The sequence below is a fragment of the Scardinius erythrophthalmus genome, assembly GCF_964197995.2.
Source record: "Scardinius erythrophthalmus genome assembly, chromosome: 25".
NCBI classification, from domain to species: Eukaryota; Metazoa; Chordata; class Actinopteri; order Cypriniformes; family Leuciscidae; genus Scardinius; species Scardinius erythrophthalmus.
The window spans coordinates 21434679-21459635 of NC_138245.1; the positions used below are offsets into that span (position 1 = coordinate 21434679).

The following is a 24957-nucleotide window of genomic DNA, read 5'->3' on the forward strand; positions in this document are numbered from 1 at the left end:
CTTTCAATAATTAATCTGGAGTCAATTACTGAACATAATAACAACTCACCCAAACTATTAGGCTATTTGAAAGCATCAATTTAGAATGGTGGTTTGTTTCTAAGCAATTATTGGTCAAACAACAAGGGAGACAGCATAGGCTACTTTCTATACATTTAATAGAAATTGTGCGTCATTTTTATGGAATTTAGTATGGTTTTTCTAGTTCTTTTTCCATAGTAGCATGCTAAAGATTATGGCAGTTTAAATAATGTGGAAAAGTAATAATGTGGTCAGAAAAACCTGGAACTAGTCCATAGTTATGTAGTTATAGATCATCTGTTCAGCAATGTTGGAGGATGTCAAACATGAGGCACACTATTGCCTCTTTAAAAATGGGTCAAATTTAGGCCTAACCTGTATGTTCACCGATAAAACATTCTAATGGTTCTAATGTGTGGTATTCAATAACATTTTCTTTACTGAAAATGGGTCAAAAATCACCGTAAGTCTATCGAAGAGTTGATGCGGTAGGGGGCAGTGCAAAGCAATATGAGCCCATTTTGTCAACAAGAAGCAGAGCAGGCGTCGGAAGTGACGTGAAATCGCATTGTGGTTTGTTGATGTTTGTGTCAAACTCTCGGTCGGTCGTTGTTACGAAAGAAAAACCTCGAAACTGAAAGATTTGTGACGACCGTATTATTTCACCGACACCTCGTATTATGTCAGCACGGGGGTGACTATACATGCATCGAACAAACTGTTTATATACAAGTTTGAAAGGCCGTTTAGTCTCCGTGTTGTAACACATAACAACACAAATCACCGCAAGCTGGCCAGCGATGACAATCCTCCCAAAGAAGAAACCGGCCTCCACAGCCGGTGGCGGTGATCATACGGACGAAGCGGACAGACGAGGCGGCTCTGAGTCGCACCCTCATCCACTCGCAGGACGATCGGGGTCCCGACCCAGGGCCTCTCCGCCGCCGTGGACATACCAGGCCACACCGCACACGTCCAGAGAGGAGCGGCGGATCGAGGCGAGCGCTCGCCCCCAGCAGGCCTCCCCACAGCCCGGTGCCGCTGGAGCTCCGGTCGTGCAGTGCGAAGGGAGCTCGAACTCGGCTGTGGTCGCAGGTCGTGTCGAGTTACCCTGCGGCACAGGTGGTGTTGGAAGCTGCTGCTCGGGACCCGGACTCAGCAAGCGGAGACGGCAGGCGGTCTGCTCCAGCGGTTTGACAGGTGGAGGAGGTAGAGTGGGAGGAGGAGGAGGGGGCGGTAGTCCAGTATCGGAACCCGAAGAGGGAGCTGGAGGCAACAACAGTGAGGATGAGTATGAGAATGCGGCCAGACTTCAGCTTGTGGACCCCGCCACGGTCGAGCAGGTTCTGGATATTGACAGTTTTCTTACTAGACTGCTTTCTGTGCCAGTTTGAATGACCCATCAAGCATGCTGAGAGCTAACTATATAATAATTTAGCCCAATAAAATTCAGATGTTTGAAACTGTGCCTTTAAGGGATAGTTTACCCAAATGCCATAGTTTATGCACCTTCCAAACCTGTTTGACTTTTGGTTGTTTTGAGTCTTTTAAATGGATAGTTCACCCGAAAATGACAATTCTGTCGTCATTTACTCACCCTCATGTTGTTCCAAACCCGTAAGACTTTCGTTTATCATCGGAACACAACTGAAGATGTGTTTTTGATAAAATTTGAGCTCCAATGACAGCTACGCAACTACCACTTTGATGCTTCAAAAAGTTCACAAAGAGATCGTAAAACAAAATCCATATGAATTGAGCGATTTAGTCCAAATTGTCTGAAGAGACTCGATCGCCTTTTTATGATGAACAGATTGAATTTAGGCTTTTATTAACATAGAAACATTGATTAGCAAACATAAACGGAAGCTCAACCGAAACTGCTTGAGGCATGAGAACAACACAAGATTGAACCTCATTGGTTCTCGCACATCAAGCAAACATGCTTGTTTGATGCTTGCAAAGATGCTTGTCATTTACCACAACTGATGTGTGGATTGATGAATGTCTTTATATTTGAATAAACCTCTCAATTAATATGGATTAGTTGTGCTAATTAGTTGTGCTCTTTATGAACTTTTTGAGACGTCAAAGTGTCAGTTGGATAGCTGTCAATGGAGGGACAGAAAGTTCTCAGATTTTATTAAAAAAAATAAAAATCTTTGTTTGTGTTCTCAAGATGAACGAAAGTCTTATGGGTCTGGAACGACATGAGGGTGAGTTTAATTAATGACAGAATTTTCATTTTTGGATGAGCTAGCCTATCTCTTTAATTATTACAGTTTTGGTTCATTGTTTATATCTTACTCTATTGAAGCCTATATCTACTATATAGATACTATGTCATAACATACAGTCTTAGTTTTTGACATAAGTAAACTTATTGTCACAATTTTGACAAAAATCCGAAATAATGAGATGAAAAAGTTGAAATTGTGACACAAAATCAGCATAACCCTACATTAACCCCCACAAAAACTGAAAGTGAACGTTTTCATTTATTCTTCTGTGGAAAACAAATGATTTTTTAGAGAGTCATATGAGCTTGTAATGAGAATGAAATTTTCATTTTTCCCATTAATCCTAATTCCTATTAATCTTAAATTGTCCAAACACTTTTTTGGGGACACTGTCTGTTTTGGAAATTGGAAAAATGTCATATGTATTCATTGTACTATAATACACTTTTTCTTTCTTTCTTTCTTTTTTGACCTACAGCAAGAAGAATGGTTCGAGAAAGCCTTAAGAGAAAAGAAAGGCTTTGAAATAAAAAAAATGAAGGAAGACGGAGCATGTCTTTTCAGAGCAGTCGGTAATATATATATACATATATATATATATATATATATATATATATATATATATATATATATATATGTTAAAATATTTATCTTAAACTTATTTCATTTTAGTTATTTGCTAAGGCAGCATTTGAAATTTTAATTTAATTTTTTTAAGTGTAAATTTTTCATGTAATATCTATGTTTTATTTTATTTTAGCTTTATTTCAATGACATAAAACGATTTCAATAGTTTTAGTTAATAATAACTATATATGTATGCGTCATTGTTTTTTTTAAAGCTGATCAAGTATATGGGGACCAAGATATGCATGATGTGGTACGGAAGCAGTGTATGGATTACTTGGTGAGTCAGTTAAATATTCAAGAATAGATTATTTGCAATTAAGAAATAATTGGCTTTGAAATGTGAGTTTACCTTTTCTTTTAATTATTGACTGATGTGCCATTTTGATTCATTGTTTATGCTTCAATTGCAGACGAAAAATGCGGATTACTTTTCGAGTTATGTCACAGAGGACTTCACCACATACATTAACAGAAAAAGGAAGAACAACTGCCATGGGAACCACATTGAGATGCAGGCCATGGCAGAAATGTACAACCGGCCGGTGGAGGTTTACCAGAATGGTGCAGGTTAGTTAATGTCTGTTGAATTCCTGCCATCTAATAGGCTGTCTGTGGTATATTTTAGGATAGAAGAGAAAATACGTTTTTTAATATTTGACAAATCCCATCTTACAGAGCCTATTAATACGTTCCACGGCATCCAAGAGAACAACGATGAGCCGATACGTGTCAGTTACCACAAGAACATCCATTATAACTCTGTGGTCAATCCCCACAAGGCCAGTGTTGGGGTGGGGCTGGGCCTCCCCTCCTTTAAACCGGGGGTAGGTGTTGTAAATAAGACACGTAAATACAAGAATTTATTTAGATGAGGATTTTTCTCTGTTAATGTCTGTTATACTGTCTCTATGTAGTACGCTGACCAGAGTCTCATGAAAAACGCTATTAAGACGTCTGAGGAGTCTTGGATTGAGCAGCAGATGCTGGAGGACAAGAAGAGAGCATCAGATTGGGAGGCCACCAATGAGGCCATCGAAGAACAGGTGGCCCGTGAGTCCTACTTGCAGTGGCTTCAGGACCAAGAGAAGCAAGCGAGACAGGTATGAAGCCATCCCACGACCAAATCAAAGCAACTTAAAACAAACAACTTTGACACACTTCCCTCTCTGCTTTTCCATTCAGCCTCGTAAAGCTAGTGCCACCTGCAGCTCTGCCACAGCCGCCACATCCAGTGGCTTTGAGGAGTGGGGATGCAGGTCCCCTCGCCAGCGCAGCTCCGCCCCCTCTCCAGAGCATCCAGGCCCGGCTCACCCTGAACCCCCCGTCAAACCCCCCTCCCCAGCAGGAGCTTCACTGGTTCTTCCCAAACCCCCATCACCATGTGCCCCAGGTCTGTATATGAATGTTTTCTTTACTTGCGCTAATGCACACTTCTCGCTTACTAACCGGTTCTTCCTTGATTTCTTCTCAAGGTCCAAGTCATCAGTCTTCTGCCAACTCTTCCCTGGTGTCTCTCTACCCAACCCTGGGGTACAGGACACTAATGCAGGATATGTCACCTGCTGCCTTTGGTACGGCATTGTACGCTTTAGTAGAAATGTTTGTTAACTTATTATTCATGTCTTTGTTAATTAGGTGGGTTGTTTTTTTTAGGTTTAACAGATTGGGAAGATGATGACGTTCTGGCTTCAGTTCTGGCTGCTTCACAACAAGAATACCTCGATAGCTTGAAGAAAAACACAATGCACAGAGAATCTTCTCCAGACTGCAGTTGATATATTGGACAGCATAACTTGCAGCACAAACCATTGAACAGCTGCATTTCTTTATTTCAACACCATGCAATGTTTCATCCTCACCCCTCTTTATAAATACCACTGTATACTGATCTTTCCCAGGTTTTTTTTTTTTTTTTTGTTTTTTTGCTAACCCGTTTTCCTTCATTTCATTAAACTCCATGGACCTAGTTAGGTGCATGTTTAAATAAACATTGTAAAATTAATATTAAAAATATCATCTCAACGGTTTATTATTATCAGGTGTTTTCATTATTTGAGCACAATAAATTATACTAATTAGTATATGAATGTTGAAAATGTTGTGACACCCCCCCCCAATTTTTGCTATATAGACCAATGCAGCACAGCAAGCTGCAGGATATATAAAGAGAATCAATAAACAATTCAAAATCATATGTTGATGTTTGTGCATTGTCAAAAGCATTTAGTGAAACCTGAGATTTCTGTATTGAATATCTTAACTAATATCTTAACATACTTTTCACACATATCACCAAACTGCTAATAATTGGTAAAAGAAAAGTTTGTAAAATGTAAAGTGAGTAAAGTAAAAAAGAAAAATCTCATATATATGTGTGTAAATGTAAATATAAGTATACATAGTAAATGACTGGATTATTTTTGACTGGTCGTCTCGCACTTTTAAATATTCTTGCAATGTATTTCATTATGGTCCTCTATTTTGAAATATGTCAACCGGAAGTGGTTGTTGATATTTGTTTTGCAGTGTTTTAACGTCAAGCTTCCTGGAGCACCGGCGGCTGAGTCAGTTGCGCTGAGCAAAAACGAAAGATGATCTTGGTTTTTAATGATCGTTAATAATTTATTCCACCAGACATGAATGTGATTATGACGAGTAGTGAAATAGTTCACTCGAGGAGTCATTTATCGGGGAGATTATTAGCTTTTTCCATAAATAACGTAGATTAGCTTTCTGTCTGGTAATCTGGTTAATAGTTCTATGATTTTAACCAGTTAATGTTATTTATCGAAGCCATTCATTGTTATTAAACTATCTGCGGCAGAAGACGTGCGTGACGGTGTTAAACTCCACGAGCCGTGCAGAGATGGGATAACAGCAGTAACGTTAATCAGATTAAACGTGTTAGACTTCACTGTTGTACACGAAGTACGAACCTTTATTAGTAAAATGCTTTACTGATATATTTGCCGTTTGATGGGTGTCATTAAGTCACTTTCTCAATTTAAATTCAGTTGTTTTGCATGTTGTCATGGATCCGAGCAGTCAACAGAGTGGGAATATGGAGGAAGTGAAGATATTTGATCCATCCATTCTTCCACAATGTCTTGATCAAATAGGTAATGTTTTGGGTGGTGTTACTAGTTGGTGTTTTATTACTAGTTTATACTTGTGTTACAGTGGGTAACATGTTGATGCAGACTTGATTCTACTCTACTCTCCAGATTTTGCTTATTCGGACAGTGATGTCCCATCAGAAAACCACTGTGTGAATGAAGATCACAGGATGCCTTCAGACCCAGAGGGGCTCTTGGACTCAGCAGACCCTACATCAGAGGAGAGCAACCAACCGCAAGAGCCTTCAACAGATATGCAGAAGCTCCACATCGATGATGACAGGTCTCTGTGTGCCGGTGGTTCGGAGACTGATTCTGGGAAAGCATCCGAGGACTCTGCATTAGTTGACAATGGCCATGATGACTCGAGTGAGTTTGTTGTAACCGTGTTAGCCCGGGGGAAGATGGAAGAGCAGGGAATGGGAATGAAAGGAGCCTCGTCCCCTCTATGCGAGACCGGCACACCTCTGGGACCCCCTTCGCACAGGAACGAGGATGTGACGGCGGAAAGTTGGAGACAGCACAGGAAGCATGTGTTTGTGTTGAGCGAGGCTGGGAAGCCCATTTATTCCCGATATGGAAGTGAGGAGGCTCTGTCCTCCACTATGGGAGTGATGATGGCGCTGGTGTCCTTCGTGCAAAGTGGAGACAACATCATCCGTTCAGTCTACTCCGGTAAGTTCTTTGTGATGTCGAACTGATGGAAAAGGGCATGCACACGACCCTTCAGAAGTCGTTCTAACATGCTGATTTAGTGCTCAAGAAACATTTCTTCTCAATTCTTCTTCATTATCAATGTTAAAAAGAGTTTTGCTCCTTAATATTTTTGTGAAAACTGTTAATACATCTTACTGACCCCACACTTTTGAACAGTAGTGTATATTTTTCACATTTGTGAAAACGTAGCTGGTGTCTTTTAGACCAAAGAACAATGAATCATCTACTTAAATAACGGCTTAAATAACTTCATCTGGTTTCTTCTCTCCTGATAGACGAGCACACGGTTGTGTTCATGCAGCGGGGTCCTCTGGTGCTGGTGTCCGTCTCCAGCAGCCGTCAGTCAGAGCAGCAGCTCCGGAATGAGCTTCTCTACGTCTACAACCAAATCGTCAGCATGCTCACGCAGGCCAGCATCACCCGCATCTTCGAGCACAAGAAAAACTACGACCTGCGTCGTCTGCTGGCCGGCTCGGAGAAGATTCTCGACGGCCTCCTTAACCTTGTGGACTCAGACCCCAGCCTCTTACTCTGCGCTGTGCACTGTCTCCCCTTGGCCTCGTCTCTCAGGGACTCCCTCAGTCAGATTCTCCAGAAGGCCATCACGCCCAACCTGGTCTTCTCCATCCTCATAGCCAAGAACCAGCTGCTCACCATAGTGCAAGAAAAGATGGTCATCGACGATGCCCGACTGGAACCTGCCGACCTCCACCTTCTGCTGAACCTCATCGGGGCGTCGTCCGCCTTCCAGGCCGGGGAGATCTGGACGCCCATCTGCCTGCCCAGTTTTAACCCTGACTGTTACTTTTATGCATACATCTCCTATCTGGACCCTCCTGAATGTACTGTTTGTCTGGTTCTTCTCTCCACCGATAAAGAGGCGTTTTATTCGGTAGCCGAGTGTAAGAGGAAGATCGAGGAGGCTATGCAAGCGCAAAATGCGCTGAACGCCATATCGAAAGCTCACTCGTACAGCGTTAGTCAGGTGGGAGTGTCTGACCTCAGGCATTTCATGTACAAGCCCTTCGACGTGCCAGACAACCATCGCCAGCTGACGCAGTTCACCAGGTGAGTCGTTTGCGTTGAGGATTGAGAGTCTCATGAAACCTTTTGAGAACATGTCCATCTCATATTTCATCGCAAAATAAATAAGAAATTATATTTTTACTTTAATGGAACTAAAATAAGGCTTTATTTTCTTAAAGGGAAGTTGTTTCAAACCTGTATGAGTTTCTTTCTTCTGCTGAACACAAAAGAGGATATTTTGAAGAATGTCGGTAACCCAAACAGTTGATGCACCCCATTGACTTCCATTGCATTATTTTTCCATACTATGGAAGTCAATGGGGTTTGGGTTACAAACAATGAGGTTACATTACATTTTTTGGGTGAACTATCCCTTTAAGATCTGCATTTTCATGAGAGTTTAGGCAAGGCAAGTTTATTTATATAGCACATTTCATACACTATGGCAATTCAAAGAAAGGAATTAATCACAAAATAAAAGCAAGGAAAATTAAAACAGTTATAAAACAAATTAAAAGAGAAATATGATACAATGAATTAAAGATTAAATTAAAAAGATGATACATAGATAAACTTCTCATCTGGCAAAACACCGGTGTATCATATTTTTCACAACTCCCAGTTTTACTCTGAGATTTTCCCATGGTGATTAAACTGTGTCTGTGGTGTTACTTCGGCGCCTAAGAAATCTATTGGATGTCTCCGATGGACCCGATTTTTCCCTAAAATCGGGGAGGAGGAGCTCTAGGACTGACCTCGGGTTCACTGTCATTAGTCCGCACCCCAAAAACCCATTTGTTCGAAACCTCTAGGAATGGAATCAGTCCAGTCCGCACCCCACAGAACCTTGAGTTTAGTTACACATCAAACTCACTACTCCACCACAGACCCAGGTCATCAGCATGGTTTCATCTCTCAAGTTCCTCAATTAAGTAATTTATGGTTGTCTCTTACCCAATTCTCAGTGCGATTTGAGTTCAGTTTAGAATCAAAAGGAGGAATACAGTGCAATCAGTCGGACATACATTGGATACAGTTATAAAAAGAGTGTATCATATTTTGCACAGCTGCTTGTTTTACTGTGAGATTTTCCCATGTGGATTGTACTGTGTCTGTGGTGTTCTTTCGGCCCGCCCAAAAAATCTATTGGACGTCTCGAATAGACCGGACTTTTTACCCTAAAATCGGACTGGAGGGGCTCTAGGATTGACTCACGGGGTAACCTCAGGTTCACTGCCTCATCAGTCCACACCCCAAAAACCCATTTGTTCGGAAGCTCTAGGAATGGAATCGATCCAGTCCGCACCCCACAGAACCTCGAGTTATTCACGTCAAACTCACTACTCCACCACAGACCCAGGCCATCAGCATGGTTTCATCTCTCTTACCCAATTCTCAGTGCCATTTGAGTTCAGTTTAGAATAAAAAGGAGTACAGTACAGTGTAATCAGTGCACAGCTAAACAGTGTTTTGAGTGTGTCAAACAGTGTTTGTGTTTTGAGTCTGGATTTGAATGTGAGTACTGTAGGAGCACATCTGATCTCTTCTGGAAGGTGGTTCCAGCTGCGCCTGACATAGTATCTAAAAGCGGACTCACCATGCTTTGAGTGAACACTTGGTATTTCTAGCTGATGTGATCCTATTGATCTGAGTGGTTTATATTTAGTGAGCATATCTGCTATGTATTGAGGTCCTAGGCCATTGAGTGATTTATATACCAGTAATAATACTTTAAAATCAATCCTAAATGTAACTGGGAGCCAGTGTAAAAACCTGAGGACTGGTGTGATATGTTCATATTTTCTGATTCTGCTCAGAATCCTGGCAGCAGCGTTCTGTATGAGCTGCAATTGTCTTATGGTCTTTTTGGGAAGGCCAGTGAGTCCATTACAATAATCCACCCTGCTGGTGATGAAAGCATGAACAAGTTTTTCTGGAAGTCTTGTCTGGAAACAAAGCATCTAATTCTTGAAATATTTTTCAGATGATAGTATGCTGATTTAGTTATTGCTTTGACATGACTACTGAAACTAAGGTCTGACTCCAGAATCACACTGAGATTCCTGACTTGATTTTTAGTTGTTTGACCCCTAGTGTCAAGGTATTCGTTCACCTTGAGAACTTCATCTTTGTTTCCAAACGCAATGACTTCGGTTTTGTCTTTGTTTAAATGAAGAAAGTTTTGCCACATCCAACTGTTGACTTCATCAATGCATTGGCACATAGAGTCAGTGGGACTGTAGTCGTTAGGCAATAGGGCTAAATAGATTTGTGTTTCATCAATTTGGTTCTTCTTCATTATTTGGCTCATTGGGAGCATGTACAGGTTGAACAGGAGTGGTGCAAGAATTGAGCCTTGAGGGACTCTGCATGTCATGGATGTCCATTCAGACTTATGGTCTCCTATACTCAACCTCTCCCTCTTAAGTATGACCTGAACCATTTTAGGACTATCCCAGAAAGTCTGACCCGGTTTTCCAGCCTATCAAGAAGTATGTAATGATCGACAGTGTCAAATGCAGGGTCGACTGAGGTCGAGTAGTACCAGAATTGATGTTTTGCCTGTATCACTATTTAACCGAATATCGTTTATTATCTTTATGAGCGCTGTCTCTGTGCTGTGATGTGGTCGGAAACCAGATTGAAAATTGTCCATTTGTATCCATTTGAGGTTAGGAAGTTGTTCAGCTGATTGAAGACAACTTTTTCAATGATCTTGCCTATGAAAGGAAGATTTGAGATTGGTCTATAATTGTTCAATATGTTGCTATCCAGATTGCTCTTTTTCAGGAGGGGCTTGACAACTGCAGTTTTAAGGGACTTTGGAAAAGGCCCAGAGAGAAGTGAGGAGTTTACCACTTCTAGGAGATCTGCTTCTAAACAGTTTAACACACTTTTGAAAAAGGAGGTGGGGATTGTGTCAAGAGCGCAGGTTGATGTTTTAAGGTGCTGTACTGTTTCTTCGAAATCAGAGATAGTAACTTTCTGAGGATGTGGTCTGATCTGTCTTACGTCAGTGCCACACGAGGATATGCTGATCGCCTTTCTGATATTATTGATTTTCTCAGAGAAGGAAGCAAACTCATTGCATTTGCTGTCTGAGAGCATTTCACTGGGAATCTGGCTTGGGGGGGTTGTTAGACTCTCTACAGTAGCAAAAAGAGTGCGTGTGTTATTTATGTTTTTGTTTATAATATTTGAGAAGAAAGTCTGTCTAGCTTTGCCTAGTTCCACACTGAAAGCATGAAGGCTGTCTTTATAGATGTTATAATGGACTACAAGTTTTGTCTTAGACGTCACATGCGCTCTGCTTTTCTGCATTGTCTTTTCATATTTTGCACTGCTGTTGAGTTTCTCCAAGGTGGTTTTTGTCTACCACATTTGTTCCTCTAATTCTCATTAACCTAATGCAAAAAAGTCTCATTATAATTTTTATGTTGTGGCTGATAAATGCATAGTTAAATTCTATTCTATTTTGTCAGAATAAAAAATGGAAAAAATATATATTAGAAAAATAACACTGAAAGTGCATTACTGTAATGTTACATAAAACGTCTTAATTTTCTTCATGCAAGATATAATAGCTTTTATTTTAAACGAAAATCAAAAATGCTGCCTTTGTAATTACCTGAAATAAAATAAGTTGAAGTACTAAAATTACTTAAACTAAAACTGAAATAAAAATAAATTAAGGCTAACTAGAAAAAAATGTAAAACTAATAAATATGAAAAAACATAAAATGACTAAAAAATGAAAACTGAAAATATGAAAACAATACATAAATAACTACTTTTTGCCAACTTTTTAAAATTGATTGTCAAACACTTTGTAAACGAGAAAAAGCCTTTCCTTAATGCTGACATCAGATTTGTCCTCAGCATCTCCACAAATCACTTTTTAACAGTATCTCTGAGCTTAATATTTTCACTGTAAATCTCTCACATATTTCCCAAATCGAAAGCACGTTTTCTTCATTTATCCTATTGTTTGATGCCAAATGCATTGGCTTTTATTGAGAGCACTCTGTTTGTCATGAGATGTTCTTTACGATGTAGGACCACTAATATAATATCCGAAAATGTTTATGAATGACGTACAGAAATGAGATCTAAAGCACAAAGACACCATTGTTTTTCTCTGTCTCAGCCCAGAGATGGAGGCCCCTTACGGCAGTGAGGAGGAGCAGATGAGACTCCTGGACCTGTACAGAGACATGCACAGCCGGATCCACAGCACCTCACGCCCCCTCAAGCTCATCTACCACGTGGCCGAACGCGAGACTCTGCTGGCCTGGGTATGTGAACAGTAACTGCTGTCACACGCATCTGTTCTCAGTACTCTGAGAGCAAAACATGTTGATGTTGTGCTTTCCACCTCGCCTGGTGCTTTCACACGCTCTCCGGTAAGACCTTGAAGATCGAGTTACCTTCAAGGCCTCCGAGCGGCTGTCAAAATGCAGATTATGCAAATTAGGATCCTGACCTTGCTCCAAATGGAGTCGCGTTGTGATTGATTATTTGGCTGCGTCCTTGAAAATATTCTCAGGTTAATTATGAGTTGCCCAAAGCAAGTGAATTCAATTTCTCATTTCAGGTCACGAGTAAATTTGAGTTGTACACGTGCTTCAGCCCCCTTGTCACGAAAACCTGTGCCATCAACGCCATCACCAAACTGCTGCGCTGGATCAAGAAGGAGGAAGACCGTCTGTTTATCCGATACCCTTCGAAATACTCCACAACCCCCAACCCCAGTAAGAGCTCTAAAGGAGGTAAGAGTCAAACTGAATCGGATTATGATTTCTTGGTCTTTTACAAGATTCCCTCCATCTACTGACTATTTGCATTGATTTGGTTTCAGATGGACACTGATCACACCGACCCGCAGTGATCCAATCGCTAAAATGGCAGGACGTGCATCTCTGCATTCTTAACTCAGTTTAGTAATACAATGGAGATGATTCAACCAAATGATCATAAATAATCCACCGTGGGTAAATAAATGATGTAAAGCTGCTGTTTGTTTGTCCATTTGACATCCTGGACTGGATCTGATTTTATACATTTAAGTAAAAAAAAAGAAAGAAATATATTAAAAAAAACATATTTTGTGAAAATTATAAACACCAGAAACAACTTTACTCAGCAAAAGGTCCAATAAACTGTGGATTTTTTTCTTCAGAACTGGTGGCAATGGCTGATTTATTGAAGCTGTAACTGGATTGTTTTACTTTACATTTGGTCATGTAATTGCATATAGATTAGAAACTGTTAATGCGATCAAATGTGGTGTCCCGATGTCTGGATCAGAATAATTTACCTCTAATTTAGCGTGGCTGCTCGAGCTGTGCATTGTCACAATGCACCTTTTCTGGTTGTTCATTGTACTTGTGATGTATTCTTTAAGAGGTTCACTTTGACTTTGTCTTATATGGTTTTGCATTTGAAACCGAACAGACCAAACCTTGCTCCATTTTAATTAAAGAATATAACATGAGCTGAAACTTATCAGAAGATCATAAAATTCTGTCTTTACTATGGGATTAATGTTCTTTCATTTCTGTTTTCAGTTAGGTTACTGCACAGCATGTGTAGTTTAATGTTGTATATGAGTTTTTGTTTCTGGTTGGATTTGCCAGTCATGAATTGTGACATTTACTTTTCTGGCATGTGCACTATGATGTCATCAAATCATAAAATCAAGATCACCACAAAATGTAGGTTAAAACCACTGGACATAATAGGAAAAATACTCAGTGTATGACAATATACTTGCAATTTTCTCAAGTTTGCTTTTCTGGAAAAAAACATTTGTATTCAAGAGGAATAATATATTGGTGCTGTAATAAATCTGAGGTTGCTCAAGTACATCTTGTATTTTGAAATCTTTTTTACTGACATGATTTCTAAATTTAGAACGGGTAATAGATCAAGACATATTGCTCAAGTTCAACTTGTAAATAGATGAAAAATACAGAAACACATCAGCTCAACAGTCTTTTTATTTCTCGTTTGAGAAAATACTGTTTCAGACATTTTTTGTTTGGTACTATTAGCTTTTCACAGGCTTTAAAAAAAACACATTTCTCTTTTACTCTGCGTACAAGATCTAAGAGACTACTTAATATTTTATACTATAATGTTCTCTCACTTTAGACCACTAAGGAACAATTGCATTAAAGCAGTAATGCTTCCTGAACAATATAAAGCCCTGTAGAGCTGTTAAATTAAACCTTCTCAATTACTATTAAATAACTTTTCCATAACAACTCAGAATAAATTAAAATGACGTACAAAGTTTGTCATTAATTTACATTTCAGATTTTAAAAACACATCTGTGCATATTTTCTACATACATGCATTTATATTTACACAGTGATCTCCACCCACAATTACAAGCTTGTTGACAGACACATCCTTTCTTTAAAATAAACTGGCACATATTAACTTATAAAGCACACAAAATAGGATCTGGGTGTCAGTGCCAAAGAAATGAATAGCATTAAGTGGCATCTCACAGTATGTAAAACAGCTATGGTAGTCAAACATCAGACGTTTTAGAAAGACAACATATCTGATAAAGACGAAAAGCATATATGATCACGCTAGAATGATTAACCAGCAAATCTAAGGGCAATAGGACTTTTTTTTTGTGCACATGCATTTCCTCAGTCCAGAAATGTATCCAAGTAAACTATTACAAAATGCATTCTAGCACAAAGTTCCTGAGTCGTACTGCCCGAATACCCTGGTGCATTGGCAACATAAGTGATACCATCACCTCACATTCAATAAAACTGCCGAAAATGGAACGAGTGGCAAAACATTTCCAACATACAAAAATAAGTGCAATTAGAACAACTGAATTTAAAACATTCTTAGAAATCTTGGTTGATTGAGAACATTAAAAGTGAATAAAACCAGGTTTTGATTTATGAAGTGCCTTGAGATTTGAAGGGTAGGAAAACCGGACAGAAGACAAAAATGATCTTATAAATCTGCCTTCCACTGGTATAAAAAACAATAAATATCTGAATGTTATGAACGTACCTTCACTGGTATCTTACAGTCAGTTTTGACATACATTTGACAGAAGTCTTTTATATAAAATTTGAGGGGTTAAAAGTTGAGTTTTCCTGCACATGGCTCAAGTGTGTCATCGCCCTGTCGTACGCCATGTGCACTGACTTGCGCACATTTGGTTTCTTGCCCTCCATCAGACGCAGTCTGTCTACAGTGTCGTCAATGCCCATGTGATGGAGTTTGTCCAATGGTAGCCACTGCCTTAATAGCAAAACAAAGACATGAACAGGCTTAAAACAAGCTTGCAGGTTTGAAATATATTCCATGAAATGTATTTCACCTTACCAGGTTCTTTTTGTATCGAAAAACAGCACAAGAAAGAGCTTCTCCTCTGTCTCCTCTTGTCTGCGTGTACCCAGATCCAAAACGTCTGTAGGAGGCACTGGGATGGGAATGCCGTTGTGAAGAATTCCTTCCCGGGGCATGTTAGGATCGACAACCTGTTGAAAACCATTATTAGTTTAGGCTAGGCTAGATATACTAACTTATAGATTCAAGTGTCTCATGAAGACACACAAGCATAAGCGCAACCGCATGTGATCCTTACCATTGCAGGGTATGAGGGGTACCCACGACATTTTGCCCAAACCAAGGTTAGAGGTTCCATCTCGTCATAATTTTGAGAAGTGTCTCCGCCTACAAAAGTAAACACAAAATAGCGATAGAACAAAAACAAATAAAAAAAGAACAAAATAGTTCCTTTATGGTCTTTGTTGGACCCACTTGTATTAGTAACTTCATTCTCCTCCTCACCAACAGGAACTTTACTGAGAGCTGGTTTACCACGACTGCGTTTTGGAGGTGAGGAACTGCGGAAAACATTAGCAGACAAATGGTTTTAAATTACTGGTATTAACTTCTGTGTCAGGTGATGCAATCTCAAATGGTCAGTGCTAAATACAGGTGTAAAAACAGGTCATGTAACCAGGTTTCCATCCATATACTTATGGTAATTTTTGGGATATTGCATGAAAAAAAAAAAGAAAAAGTAAATTCTTTTGAGGCAAATAAATGTTTTATTCAGTGAGAAAACATGCACAAACTCAAATATATAAAAATTGAATTTATAAACTACAAATTAAACTCATAAAATAAATAGTATGCTATTTAAGATTAGCAAAAACCACAAAAAACACTTATGCCACTTACGAGGAAACAATATTATTGAAATTGAAATGTTTGTAATGAGATTAAATCACACAAGTATATTTTGCTCTGGGGTGAACTTTTTTTGCACTTTCTCATCATGCAGTGACACACCGGGCCTGTTTACACCTGGTCACTTCATGCGTTTTCTTTGATCGGATGGCTATCCGATCGGGAAAAGACCAGGTGTAAATGCCCTCCGAAACGCTTTCAAGCCGGATTTAAATCCGATCACTCAAACCATTTCAGGAGGTGGTTTGAGACGCATTCCAAACGAAACTGGACAAGTCTAAATGCATCTTGGTTGTTGAAGCCACATATGTTAATTTTACTCCTCCCAAAATGTTAAAAAAATAAGTGTGTGAGAGCATGTTGATATGATATGACAGCGCTACTGCCACAGATGAGTAGCCTAATATCTCTTCAGAAAGCCGACGCGCAGTGCTGCAAATAAAACTGAAAGTAAGTCGCAGACGCTCAACACACACAATCATCTTCATTAAAAGTAGTGAGACTAAATGATCTTACCAGTGCTGATGCCGCTCTCTCTCCTGTTGCAGTCTTTGATCTTGAAATTAGCTGATGATAAATAAAATGCAGCTCATATCTGTTGCTTTCGTTGACGTGAACTCCGTTAAATTTGCATATACCGCGGGAATTGAAGATCGGATTTTTTTTTTTCGTTTTGCGGAGACACATTTATGTGACCAAGTGTAAATGGAACGGTTTTAACAAATCAGATAGCTATCCGATCAGTAAAAACACATGAGGTGACCAGGTGTAAACAGGCCCACTGATGCCACAAGCCAAGTGTAAACAGGGAACCTAGCATTTAAAGCACTCATTTCAGAGTGCTGACAGCATCCATTACCTGTGTGGTGGGAAGGTGGGAGTGCAGCTTTCTGAATCGGATGAGTGGCTGCTGTGTCTCTTGAGTCCATTTGCGAAGCCTAAATAAAGAGCATTAGAGCGCTTTAGCATATTAAACACATTGCGATGGACATCACTTAAATCACTGGTCAATAAACTTGAGTAATCGTTTTTATATTCCAGTATATTCCAGTACCATTCTCTTCTGGCTGAGAGTGGGCCTTTTCGCCCTCGTTGTCTGAGCATGTACTCAGTCCTCTGGATCTCAGCTGGTGAGGGGACGGAGAGGGTGATTTTGGGGCTGGTGGTGCTGGCAATAATTTGGCTGGTGCGGTCTGCTGTGGCGATGCTTCATTTTCGCCTTTGCTGACTCCATTTTGCAATAAAACAGGCTTGTCCTTTGTCGGTCTGGCTCCGTTTTTTGCTTTCTTGAAGAGGATTGATGTCCGACGACCCACGCCCATCTTGGGTGATTCAGATGGGCTCTCTGCGGAGGAAACCCTGTTCACAGCATCCTCCTGAGGGCTGGTGTCCTCCTCTTTTGTGTGGAAGTTCTCATCTTCTTCTAAAGTCTGATCGTGATTTTCTCTCAGGCCTCTTTCTTTTCCTTTCGCCCTCTGTTTTCTGCTGCCAGGTTTATTTGACTGCGCTGGAATGGTGGTCCGTCCCGTCTCAAGGCAGAACATGGGGGGGTTTGGTGGGGAATCTCCAGGTAAAGGTGAAGAGGCTGGACAAGTGGGTTTTTGCACTTTCTGCGATTTTTTTGGGTCTTCAACCGTGGAAAGAAATTAATGGTTAACTTAAACTTGTAGATAACAGAGAAGTTTGAATTAAAAACCAATTAATTATTCATCACTTGATGGACTGGGTTGTAAGTCTTCTGCCAAGGTCTATTTTGCCTCAGTAAAAAAAAAAAGTAATTTTTGGACAGTTTAAAATAACAAATAGTAACCATTATTGTTATTAACTAAAACTTTTTTATATTAATTGAAATAAAGCTGAACTAAAATAAAATATATGAATAACTTAAAATGTAGCAACTAACTGAAGTTGAAGTTACCTGTATTGGAGGTTATGTAATCCATCTTCTCCTCACTCTTTCCCTCTTTGCTCTTCTTCTCTTTAATTTTCCCATTCAGCAGTCGTGGGTTTCGGTCCTGGTGGCTGATCTTGTGACGGAGGCTGTTAATTTCTCTGCGCAGCAGGCGCATGCGTTTTGTACGACCCCCGCTGGTCCGCATAGACGCCACCAGATCCAGTTTGTCCAGCAGGGTTTTCAGCTGGTCCTCAGGACACATGTGCACACGATTTTCAGGGTCCAAAAGCAAGTCAACTGTAAATCATTCGATGGGATTTTTTAAATTAAAATCAGGCATTGCAACAGAAGAATCATGAGCTACTTTTATCATGTTTTTTTGTCCTGTTTGAAACTTTAAAATGACATGAGGGGGGAAGTTGATAATGAGAGCATTTACATTTTCTAAACATCAGAAAGATTAATCTCGTAATTTAAAGGGTTAATTCATCCAAAAAATATAATTTCTGTCATTAATTACTCACCCTCATGTTGTTCCAAACCTGTAAGATCTTAGTTCATCTTCGGAACACAAATGAAGATATTTTTGATGAAATCCGAGCTCTTTCTGACCCCCCCATAGACTACAATGTTATTACTACTTTCAAGTCCCAGAAAGGTAGTAAAGACATTGTTAAAATATTTATTATGAAAATAAACCTTTTTGTGTGCAAAAAAACGAAAAATAAAGACTTTATTAAACAATTTCTTCTCTTCCGTGTCAGTCTCTGACGCTGTTCAAAAGGACCACGATACATGTGTGGTGCTGACGCAGGAGCCGGCCAATACTGAGCCAGCGTTCTGACACTGCGTTCCCGGAAGCACTGCATTTTTGCGTGAACAGTGTGAACAGTGAAAGCTCTCGGATTTCATCAAAAATATCTACATTTGTATTTTGAAGATCTTAGGGGTTTGGAACAACATGAGGGTGAGTATTTAATGACAGACATTTCATTTTTGGGTGAACTCTCTCTTTAAAACTGTACATTGTTTTGGTGACTTGTTAACATTGGAAAGCTGCTCACTTTCATCCCACCAGGAGACTGTGGCATTGTGTGCGCTGGGCTTGTCTGGCAGGTGCATGCCTGTGGTGGGATCAAGGCCTATGCTGAGAGCCTGATGTTGGGCGTGTCTCAGGACAGCTCCGCCCACCTCTCGGAGTTGCATGGCAGCTTTATGGAACATTGTGTCATTGGAGTTGTACCTCAGACAGTTGGATATCATGAGATTGAAATCATTCTCCAAGTCAGCCACAGATGAGTATTTATGGGCCTCCAGTTTGTCATGCATTGTAGAGAAGTCCATCGGCTCACAAACAAACTCCAGATAATCTGGAACCTGGGAAAACAATAAAGACGAATAATAAACAGAAAATAATTTTCTTGCTCTTTTAAAAATAAAAAGGTCAATCTACTAAGTAGACACTAATATTCTCAGCGGCAACCACAAAGACTATGGAAACTAAGCTGCAAAAATGGGTCATTTAGAAACCATCATGTTATTGACATAAAAATGTATACATCAATGGCATTAAAAATTAGTAAGCTGGCCCACCCTGATGAACGAGTCTGAACTACGCCAAGGTTTGAATGGTTAGCATAGTCCAGTTAGCACTTATGATAATAACATATTTTTTAATCAATATTTATAAAAATTTCAAGATGTTAAATTAATTGTTATACAACATATTTACAGACTGTTAGTTTATGTTAGTCAATGGATTAATTAATATTAACAAATGAGACCTTATTGTAAAGTGTTACCAAGTTATTTTTGCAAACAGCAAAAAGGGGACTTTAAAGGGCCCGTTTCCTTACCTCCTTCAAATTGACAGGTGTGGTGAAAATATGATCTATGTCTTTCTCCTGCAGCTGTTCCAGTGTAGAGCGCAGAAACACCAGCGCAGGGGTGAGCTGCAGCTCCAGTGTAGCCTGCTGAAGTTTCATCTGGTGAGAGAAGAGAGCCAAATTAAATTGATTCTGTGAATTAGTAATTACCGCATGCCTGTTCTCAATAAGTGATGCTTTTCAGAGAACAGGGTCTAGAGAACGTAACAAAAGAACATTAGACATGAGGGGATCTGTCACCTGTTCTCTTTTAAGTCTCTCCCTCTTTCGTATGAGCTCAATAAGAAGTCGAGCTTTTTCCAGGTCCTGTCGAAGCTTCTGCCAATACTTCAGCTCTTCCCTGACAGCCTGCAACTTTGAGTCTGGCTCCCTCTGAAAAGTCATTAAAAAAAATCTGTAAATACAATGCACATACAAGCAATCTCTGGTCATTTAACAACACAAGTGATAATTTTGTAATTTTTCTGCTCTGATTTTGGGAGCAAATGTGCAGAATTCAAACATGGTTAAATGTGTTACTCATTGCTGAAAACATGATCAAATTAGTCATAATGTTTAATAAACTAATGAACAAACATAGGGCAGGGAAAAGTGTGAATGATAAGCATTGCAAAATTTGTAGAAATCTGCAGTTTTCTGCTGTCGTAGATTCTGTGTGAGCTTGGTTATTAAGAGTTGTAGTATAAGGTATCACACTTTTTACTGTCAACAACAGCGTAATGTGTTACACACACTAACCTGCTCAGATTTCTGAGTCTGTAGATGAGAATGGAGCCGGCGGATGAGTGGCACTCCGTTACGAAAGTGACGCTTCAGCAGCCAGTAATTGTGGAGTCTCTGCATAAACTGATTTTTCCTTTCAACAGAGACCCCTGTGCAAATCTTATTGAGCCTATTCAAAAAATATGAAACAAGGCCAACTGTTAAATTCAACATGAAACATTCACAATTCTCATTTTTCTTCTGTAAAGTAACACATTTCTGAGTGAAACAGGCTATTTAATAAACTATTTAGATTTTATCCATTAGAATTGTAAACACTAAGTATTCAATACTGCAATGGAGTCAGATCTAAAGGCGCTTGTGAAGGAAACACGTCTGAGGATTTTTATTTTTACCAGGATGAGGAGGTTGAAGAGAAAATTCACCCTCAGAAGCATCTCAATGTATCCTAACAGTAATTCTTTCAAGTATATATTTTTTTGTTATTATTGCCATAACACCACTACTGAACTGCATTGATTTGTTTGGAAAAGTGCTATATAAATAAAATTTGCTTGCTTACTGATCAAATTATTTTTTTATTTTTGAAAGAAGTTATTTAAGCTCATTATAAACATTTAGGCTACATTTATTTAATCAAGAATTATTAACAGTAATACTGTGAAATATTATTACAGTTTTAAATAATGGCTTTCTATTTTACTATATATTTAAAATGTAATTTTATTCCTGTGATGGCAAAGCTGAATTTTCAGTCTTCAGTCACATGATCCTTCAGAAATCATTCTAAAATACTGATTTGGTAGTAACATTTCTAATCATAATAATAATCAATGTTGAAAACAGTTGTTCTGCATAATTTTTTTATGGAAACCATGATGCATTTTAAGTATTCTTTGATGAATAGAACTTTTAAAAGAACAGTATTTATTTGAAATAGAAATCATGTTACAATGTAAAAATCTTCAGTCACTTTTGATCAATGAATAGAAGTATCTTTTTTTTTTTCAAGTCTTATTGACCCCAAACTTCTACAACAGTATCCTAAATGGTAAACATAAAATTCACTGGAAGTCACTTCCACACTGAAGATGATGTTAAATACTTCTACACGCTTACAATGAGGTAAGATCAAAAGACCAGACATAACCGACAAAAGAGCAGACGTAAACATTTACCTAAAGGAGGGTATCTGCGGCACCAGCAGGAGGGGCACTCCTGTCTTCCGCGAGGTCCCGGCTGAATTCTTCTGCGTTTTCTTCTGTTGTGCGGCCGAACCTTTTTTCCGCCCATTCTGGTTCTGCTGCAGCGGAGGGCCTAATGTGTATGACCTCTGACCTCTGTTACCCCTGCCCCCGACCAACCCATTGTCTTCATCCCCCTCAGTGCCCGTACCAGGGGGCGAGTGGTTCTCGCAATAAGCAGTTTTCTTCACAGTAAAAGTGGTGCCGTGCACACCGGTTTCCCGCACAGGGTCGATTTTCATATAGAGACCAGCTCTCTGGGCACAAGTGACGTGAAACGCCCTGTAGCAGTTTGCTTTGTGGCACTGAATAGACGCCCCCCTGCCTTTCTGTTTGCACAGGTAACAGGTGAGCTTCCATCGTGCAGGAGGAATGTTTTTCACTCCCTCCACGGGCTCTAGGAACACAGTGTTGGCAAAGCACAATTCAGGGATCCATATGGCACAGATGACGTGGGCCCAGCTTCCGTCGCTGGTTTGTTTGAATGCGCCTCCCCGATTAGGGCAGAGGACACAATCGACAGGTCGTGACGGGGATTGCAGACAGCGCCTGCACAGCCACTGGCCCTCGGGGATGTAAGGCACCCCGTAACATTCCTGGTGCACTGCGAGATTGCAGATGTCGCAGAACAGGATGACGTTGCTGTTGAGACACTCGTCGTCAAGGCAAACGCAACAGTAGGCATCCTCGTCGATGGTGCTCTGGGACAGCGCCTGGCTGCGGGACTCCAAAATGGACTCTCGCTCAAGTCGGTCAATCAGTAACTCGAAAGTATCAGGGGGGACGGAAGCGTGGCCATCGGACACTCGCTTCTGATTCACCATCTCTAGCCAAGCCATGTCCTCCTCGTCCATGTCATACTCGGCCTCGTTGTCCAACTCCTCCCCTGACTTCTCTTTGTAGCGATAATAAGCCGCAGGAAGAGGAGGGGCTTCTGAGGCCATGAAAGTGTCCACCGTACGGAATGTAGGCTTTGGCAGGGGGATTTGTGAATGGGCGACCTGACTTTGCAAGCCATTCTGGGAGCCAGATCTCTTTTTGGCTGCGTGTTTGCCATCTTTCCGCTTGCTTTTACACACAGTTTGTTTGTTTCCCAGTCTTTGCTCGCTGTTCTCTTTGTTACTGTTGCACTCCGTCAGATCCTGAGCCAACATTTCGTCCTCGGTTACGACGGATAACTGGTCGTAAATGTTGATCCGGTGAAGCCTTCCCTCCAGCTCAATCTCCACCATTTTCTGAGCTTGCGCGTACGTAAGAGTGTCTCTGGTCATAGGGAAGTTCAGTCTGCATGGAGAAGGTGGACAGAGTAGAGCGTCCATGTCGGCATGGCTGGATGGACCAACTTGACCCTGATCCTCTCCTCTGCCAAAGCCTCCAGCCCTGGATTGGCCAACTTGTTTCTTTAACTTTCTCATTGAAGTTATCCTCTATATAAATGTTAAAATATGAATGGACATAGGTACCTGTAAGAACAGAAATATACATTACCAATATTGACCAGATATTGTTGAAAAAACTTCTCAAGGCAAGACACTACAGGCAAAACCATTGTCAATTTTGAGATTTTAAGCTATTTCGCTTCATAACAGGTCTTCTTTCGGACTAGTAGATAGAAAACATTTATGTGTTTCTTTTATTATTATTTACGCCTGTTGATTTCAATTACAATTGCACATCTTTAAAGGCCGTTTTCTCAAAATGACTTTTGTCTTATGCACCGAGCCACAAATCTTCAATTCAGTAGCACCAAAATTTCCAGTGAAATTCCAATGAATATTATGAAGGTTGTTATAGAGGGGCTTCTTCATATATAATTGGTCTGGATTATATAACACTTTATTCCTAAAACCATAGATTTTTTGATTGATGGACTAAGAAGAGGTAAAACTATAAACAAGTATCCAAAGTCCCCTCTGTAAAAACCCTTTTAACATGTCCAAATGAAAAAAAAAAATCGAATGATCAAATTTTGATTTCTGTTCTACAAATTTATGCAAATTTGTACATATTAAAACATATCATTTCAGTGGCAACACAAAACATTTGTGATTAATCAATGGGGAGGATAAGGTGATATATATTAGTTAAATAATTTTTCCCTATTCACCTGTTCTCTTGCCTTACCATAAAAACCATCTTAGACCAACAAACCATCTTGAGGTGGTTTTAACTGTTTTTAGCAACAACAGGACTGTCAATCAGCACATTTGAATAAAAACAACACAATCAAATTCCACTCCTTCATGATGTGTTTGCTGTAATATAAAAAGAATAACGGTTCATTGAGATCAATAAACATCTAATAACTACTAAATAAGGGGTTTCTCAAATTAACAGATACACATCTTCTATCTACAGTGTACATGTCGCTCCATTTGTAACGTTGGTAATAAATGTATTTCAGGCGAACCAATAGGTTCCCGTGCTCATATCACGTGAATAATTCGAGCCAATCACCGGGCAGATCTTCAATTTTTCCTCGACCCAGTTGACGTAGTTCGGTTGCAGAGCGCTAAATACCAATCCTGAAGCGAGACAGACGAGTCAGCCATTTTAGCAGGGCTGATGGACAGTCTCAACCTCGATTGTTTTTCCTGATAACAAACTCCTGACGGTGCACTATGCCTTATTTTCACTTTGTCAACCAAACGACAAATAATTGCATATGACGCTATAGCTCCGTTGCATGCAATGCCGTGTGTATATGCAGAGAATAAAGCAATTGTATGTAATAAGGCGCCGTGTACAGTCAGCCAAGGCAGAGCTAGTAAATGAGCGCCTTCCAATGCTGGAGCCATATTTGGAGAGTCAAAGAAAGCAACCACATCGCTACTACCTGCCCCCGCGACATTACTGTTTACAGAAACCAGTGCAGAATAAATCAGCAAACTTACTCTTTTATCGATCGCTCGAAACGACAGTGAATGCCGGTCATATCCAGGGGCGACAGCGTCCTCTTCTGTAGCAAGACGGGCTTCCTCAACCCTCCATTGATGAGACTTCCCACAAAAACGTTTCTAAACACACATCCCGGCTGTTTACACAACACTATCACCTTGACATGGAGTCCGAGTGTTTCAAATAGGCGCCTGACATTATTGCAGAGTGTTCGTGTGCATTGAACGTTGGTTTGTAATTAAATTGGCAAGAAAAATACGCCCCTTTAGAAAAAAAGGCGAATTCTCGGCGTTGGGCTTTGCACTTGGCGCGCGCATCATGCG

General features: G+C 40.0%; 3 protein-coding genes across 6 annotated transcripts; 2 read left to right on the forward strand and 1 right to left on the reverse strand.

The window, feature by feature from the left end:
• Positions 1–557: 557 nt before the first annotated feature.
• otud5b (OTU deubiquitinase 5b) lies at positions 558–5314 on the forward strand. Its single transcript, XM_081357050.1, has 9 exons — positions 558–1364; positions 2740–2833; positions 3104–3168; positions 3302–3458; positions 3567–3715; positions 3806–3991; positions 4074–4281; positions 4364–4462; positions 4545–5314. The coding sequence occupies exons 1-9, from the start codon at positions 822–824 to the stop codon at positions 4664–4666; spliced, it is 1623 nt and encodes a 540-aa protein (XP_081213176.1). The 5' UTR covers positions 558–821; the 3' UTR covers positions 4667–5314.
• A 74-nt stretch (positions 5315–5388) lies between these two features.
• mon1bb (MON1 secretory trafficking family member Bb) lies at positions 5389–13616 on the forward strand. 3 transcript variants are annotated; one of them, XM_081358064.1, is made up of 7 exons: positions 5389–5819; positions 5937–6010; positions 6116–6682; positions 7000–7792; positions 11898–12045; positions 12345–12519; positions 12609–13616. In XM_081358064.1, the coding sequence occupies exons 2-7, from the start codon at positions 5953–5955 to the stop codon at positions 12617–12619; spliced, it is 1752 nt and encodes a 583-aa protein (XP_081214190.1). In that variant the 5' UTR covers positions 5389–5819; positions 5937–5952; the 3' UTR covers positions 12620–13616. The 3 variants fall into 3 exon arrangements, with proteins under 3 accessions (XP_081214190.1, XP_081214189.1, XP_081214188.1); XM_081358062.1 differs by having other exon boundaries at positions 5420–5819; positions 5906–6010; XM_081358063.1 differs by having other exon boundaries at positions 5414–6010.
• Positions 13617–13732: 116 nt separating this feature from the next.
• Positions 13733–24949, reverse strand: brpf3a (bromodomain and PHD finger containing, 3a). 2 transcript variants are annotated; one of them, XM_081358060.1, is made up of 13 exons: positions 24631–24949; positions 21671–23199; positions 20508–20661; positions 20010–20141; positions 19740–19868; positions 18948–19260; positions 17908–18180; positions 17044–17616; positions 16849–16927; positions 15555–15640; positions 15379–15467; positions 15117–15271; positions 13733–15032 (listed from the first exon to the last, which is right to left on the reverse strand). In XM_081358060.1, the coding sequence occupies exons 2-13, from the start codon at positions 23149–23151 to the stop codon at positions 14849–14851; spliced, it is 3648 nt and encodes a 1215-aa protein (XP_081214186.1). In that variant the 5' UTR covers positions 23152–23199; positions 24631–24949; the 3' UTR covers positions 13733–14848. The 2 variants fall into 2 exon arrangements, with proteins under 2 accessions (XP_081214186.1, XP_081214187.1); XM_081358061.1 differs by lacking the exons at positions 13733–15032; positions 15117–15271; positions 15379–15467 and adding an exon at positions 16506–16556 and having other exon boundaries at positions 15551–15640.
• Between the last annotated feature and the right edge of the window lie 8 nt (positions 24950–24957).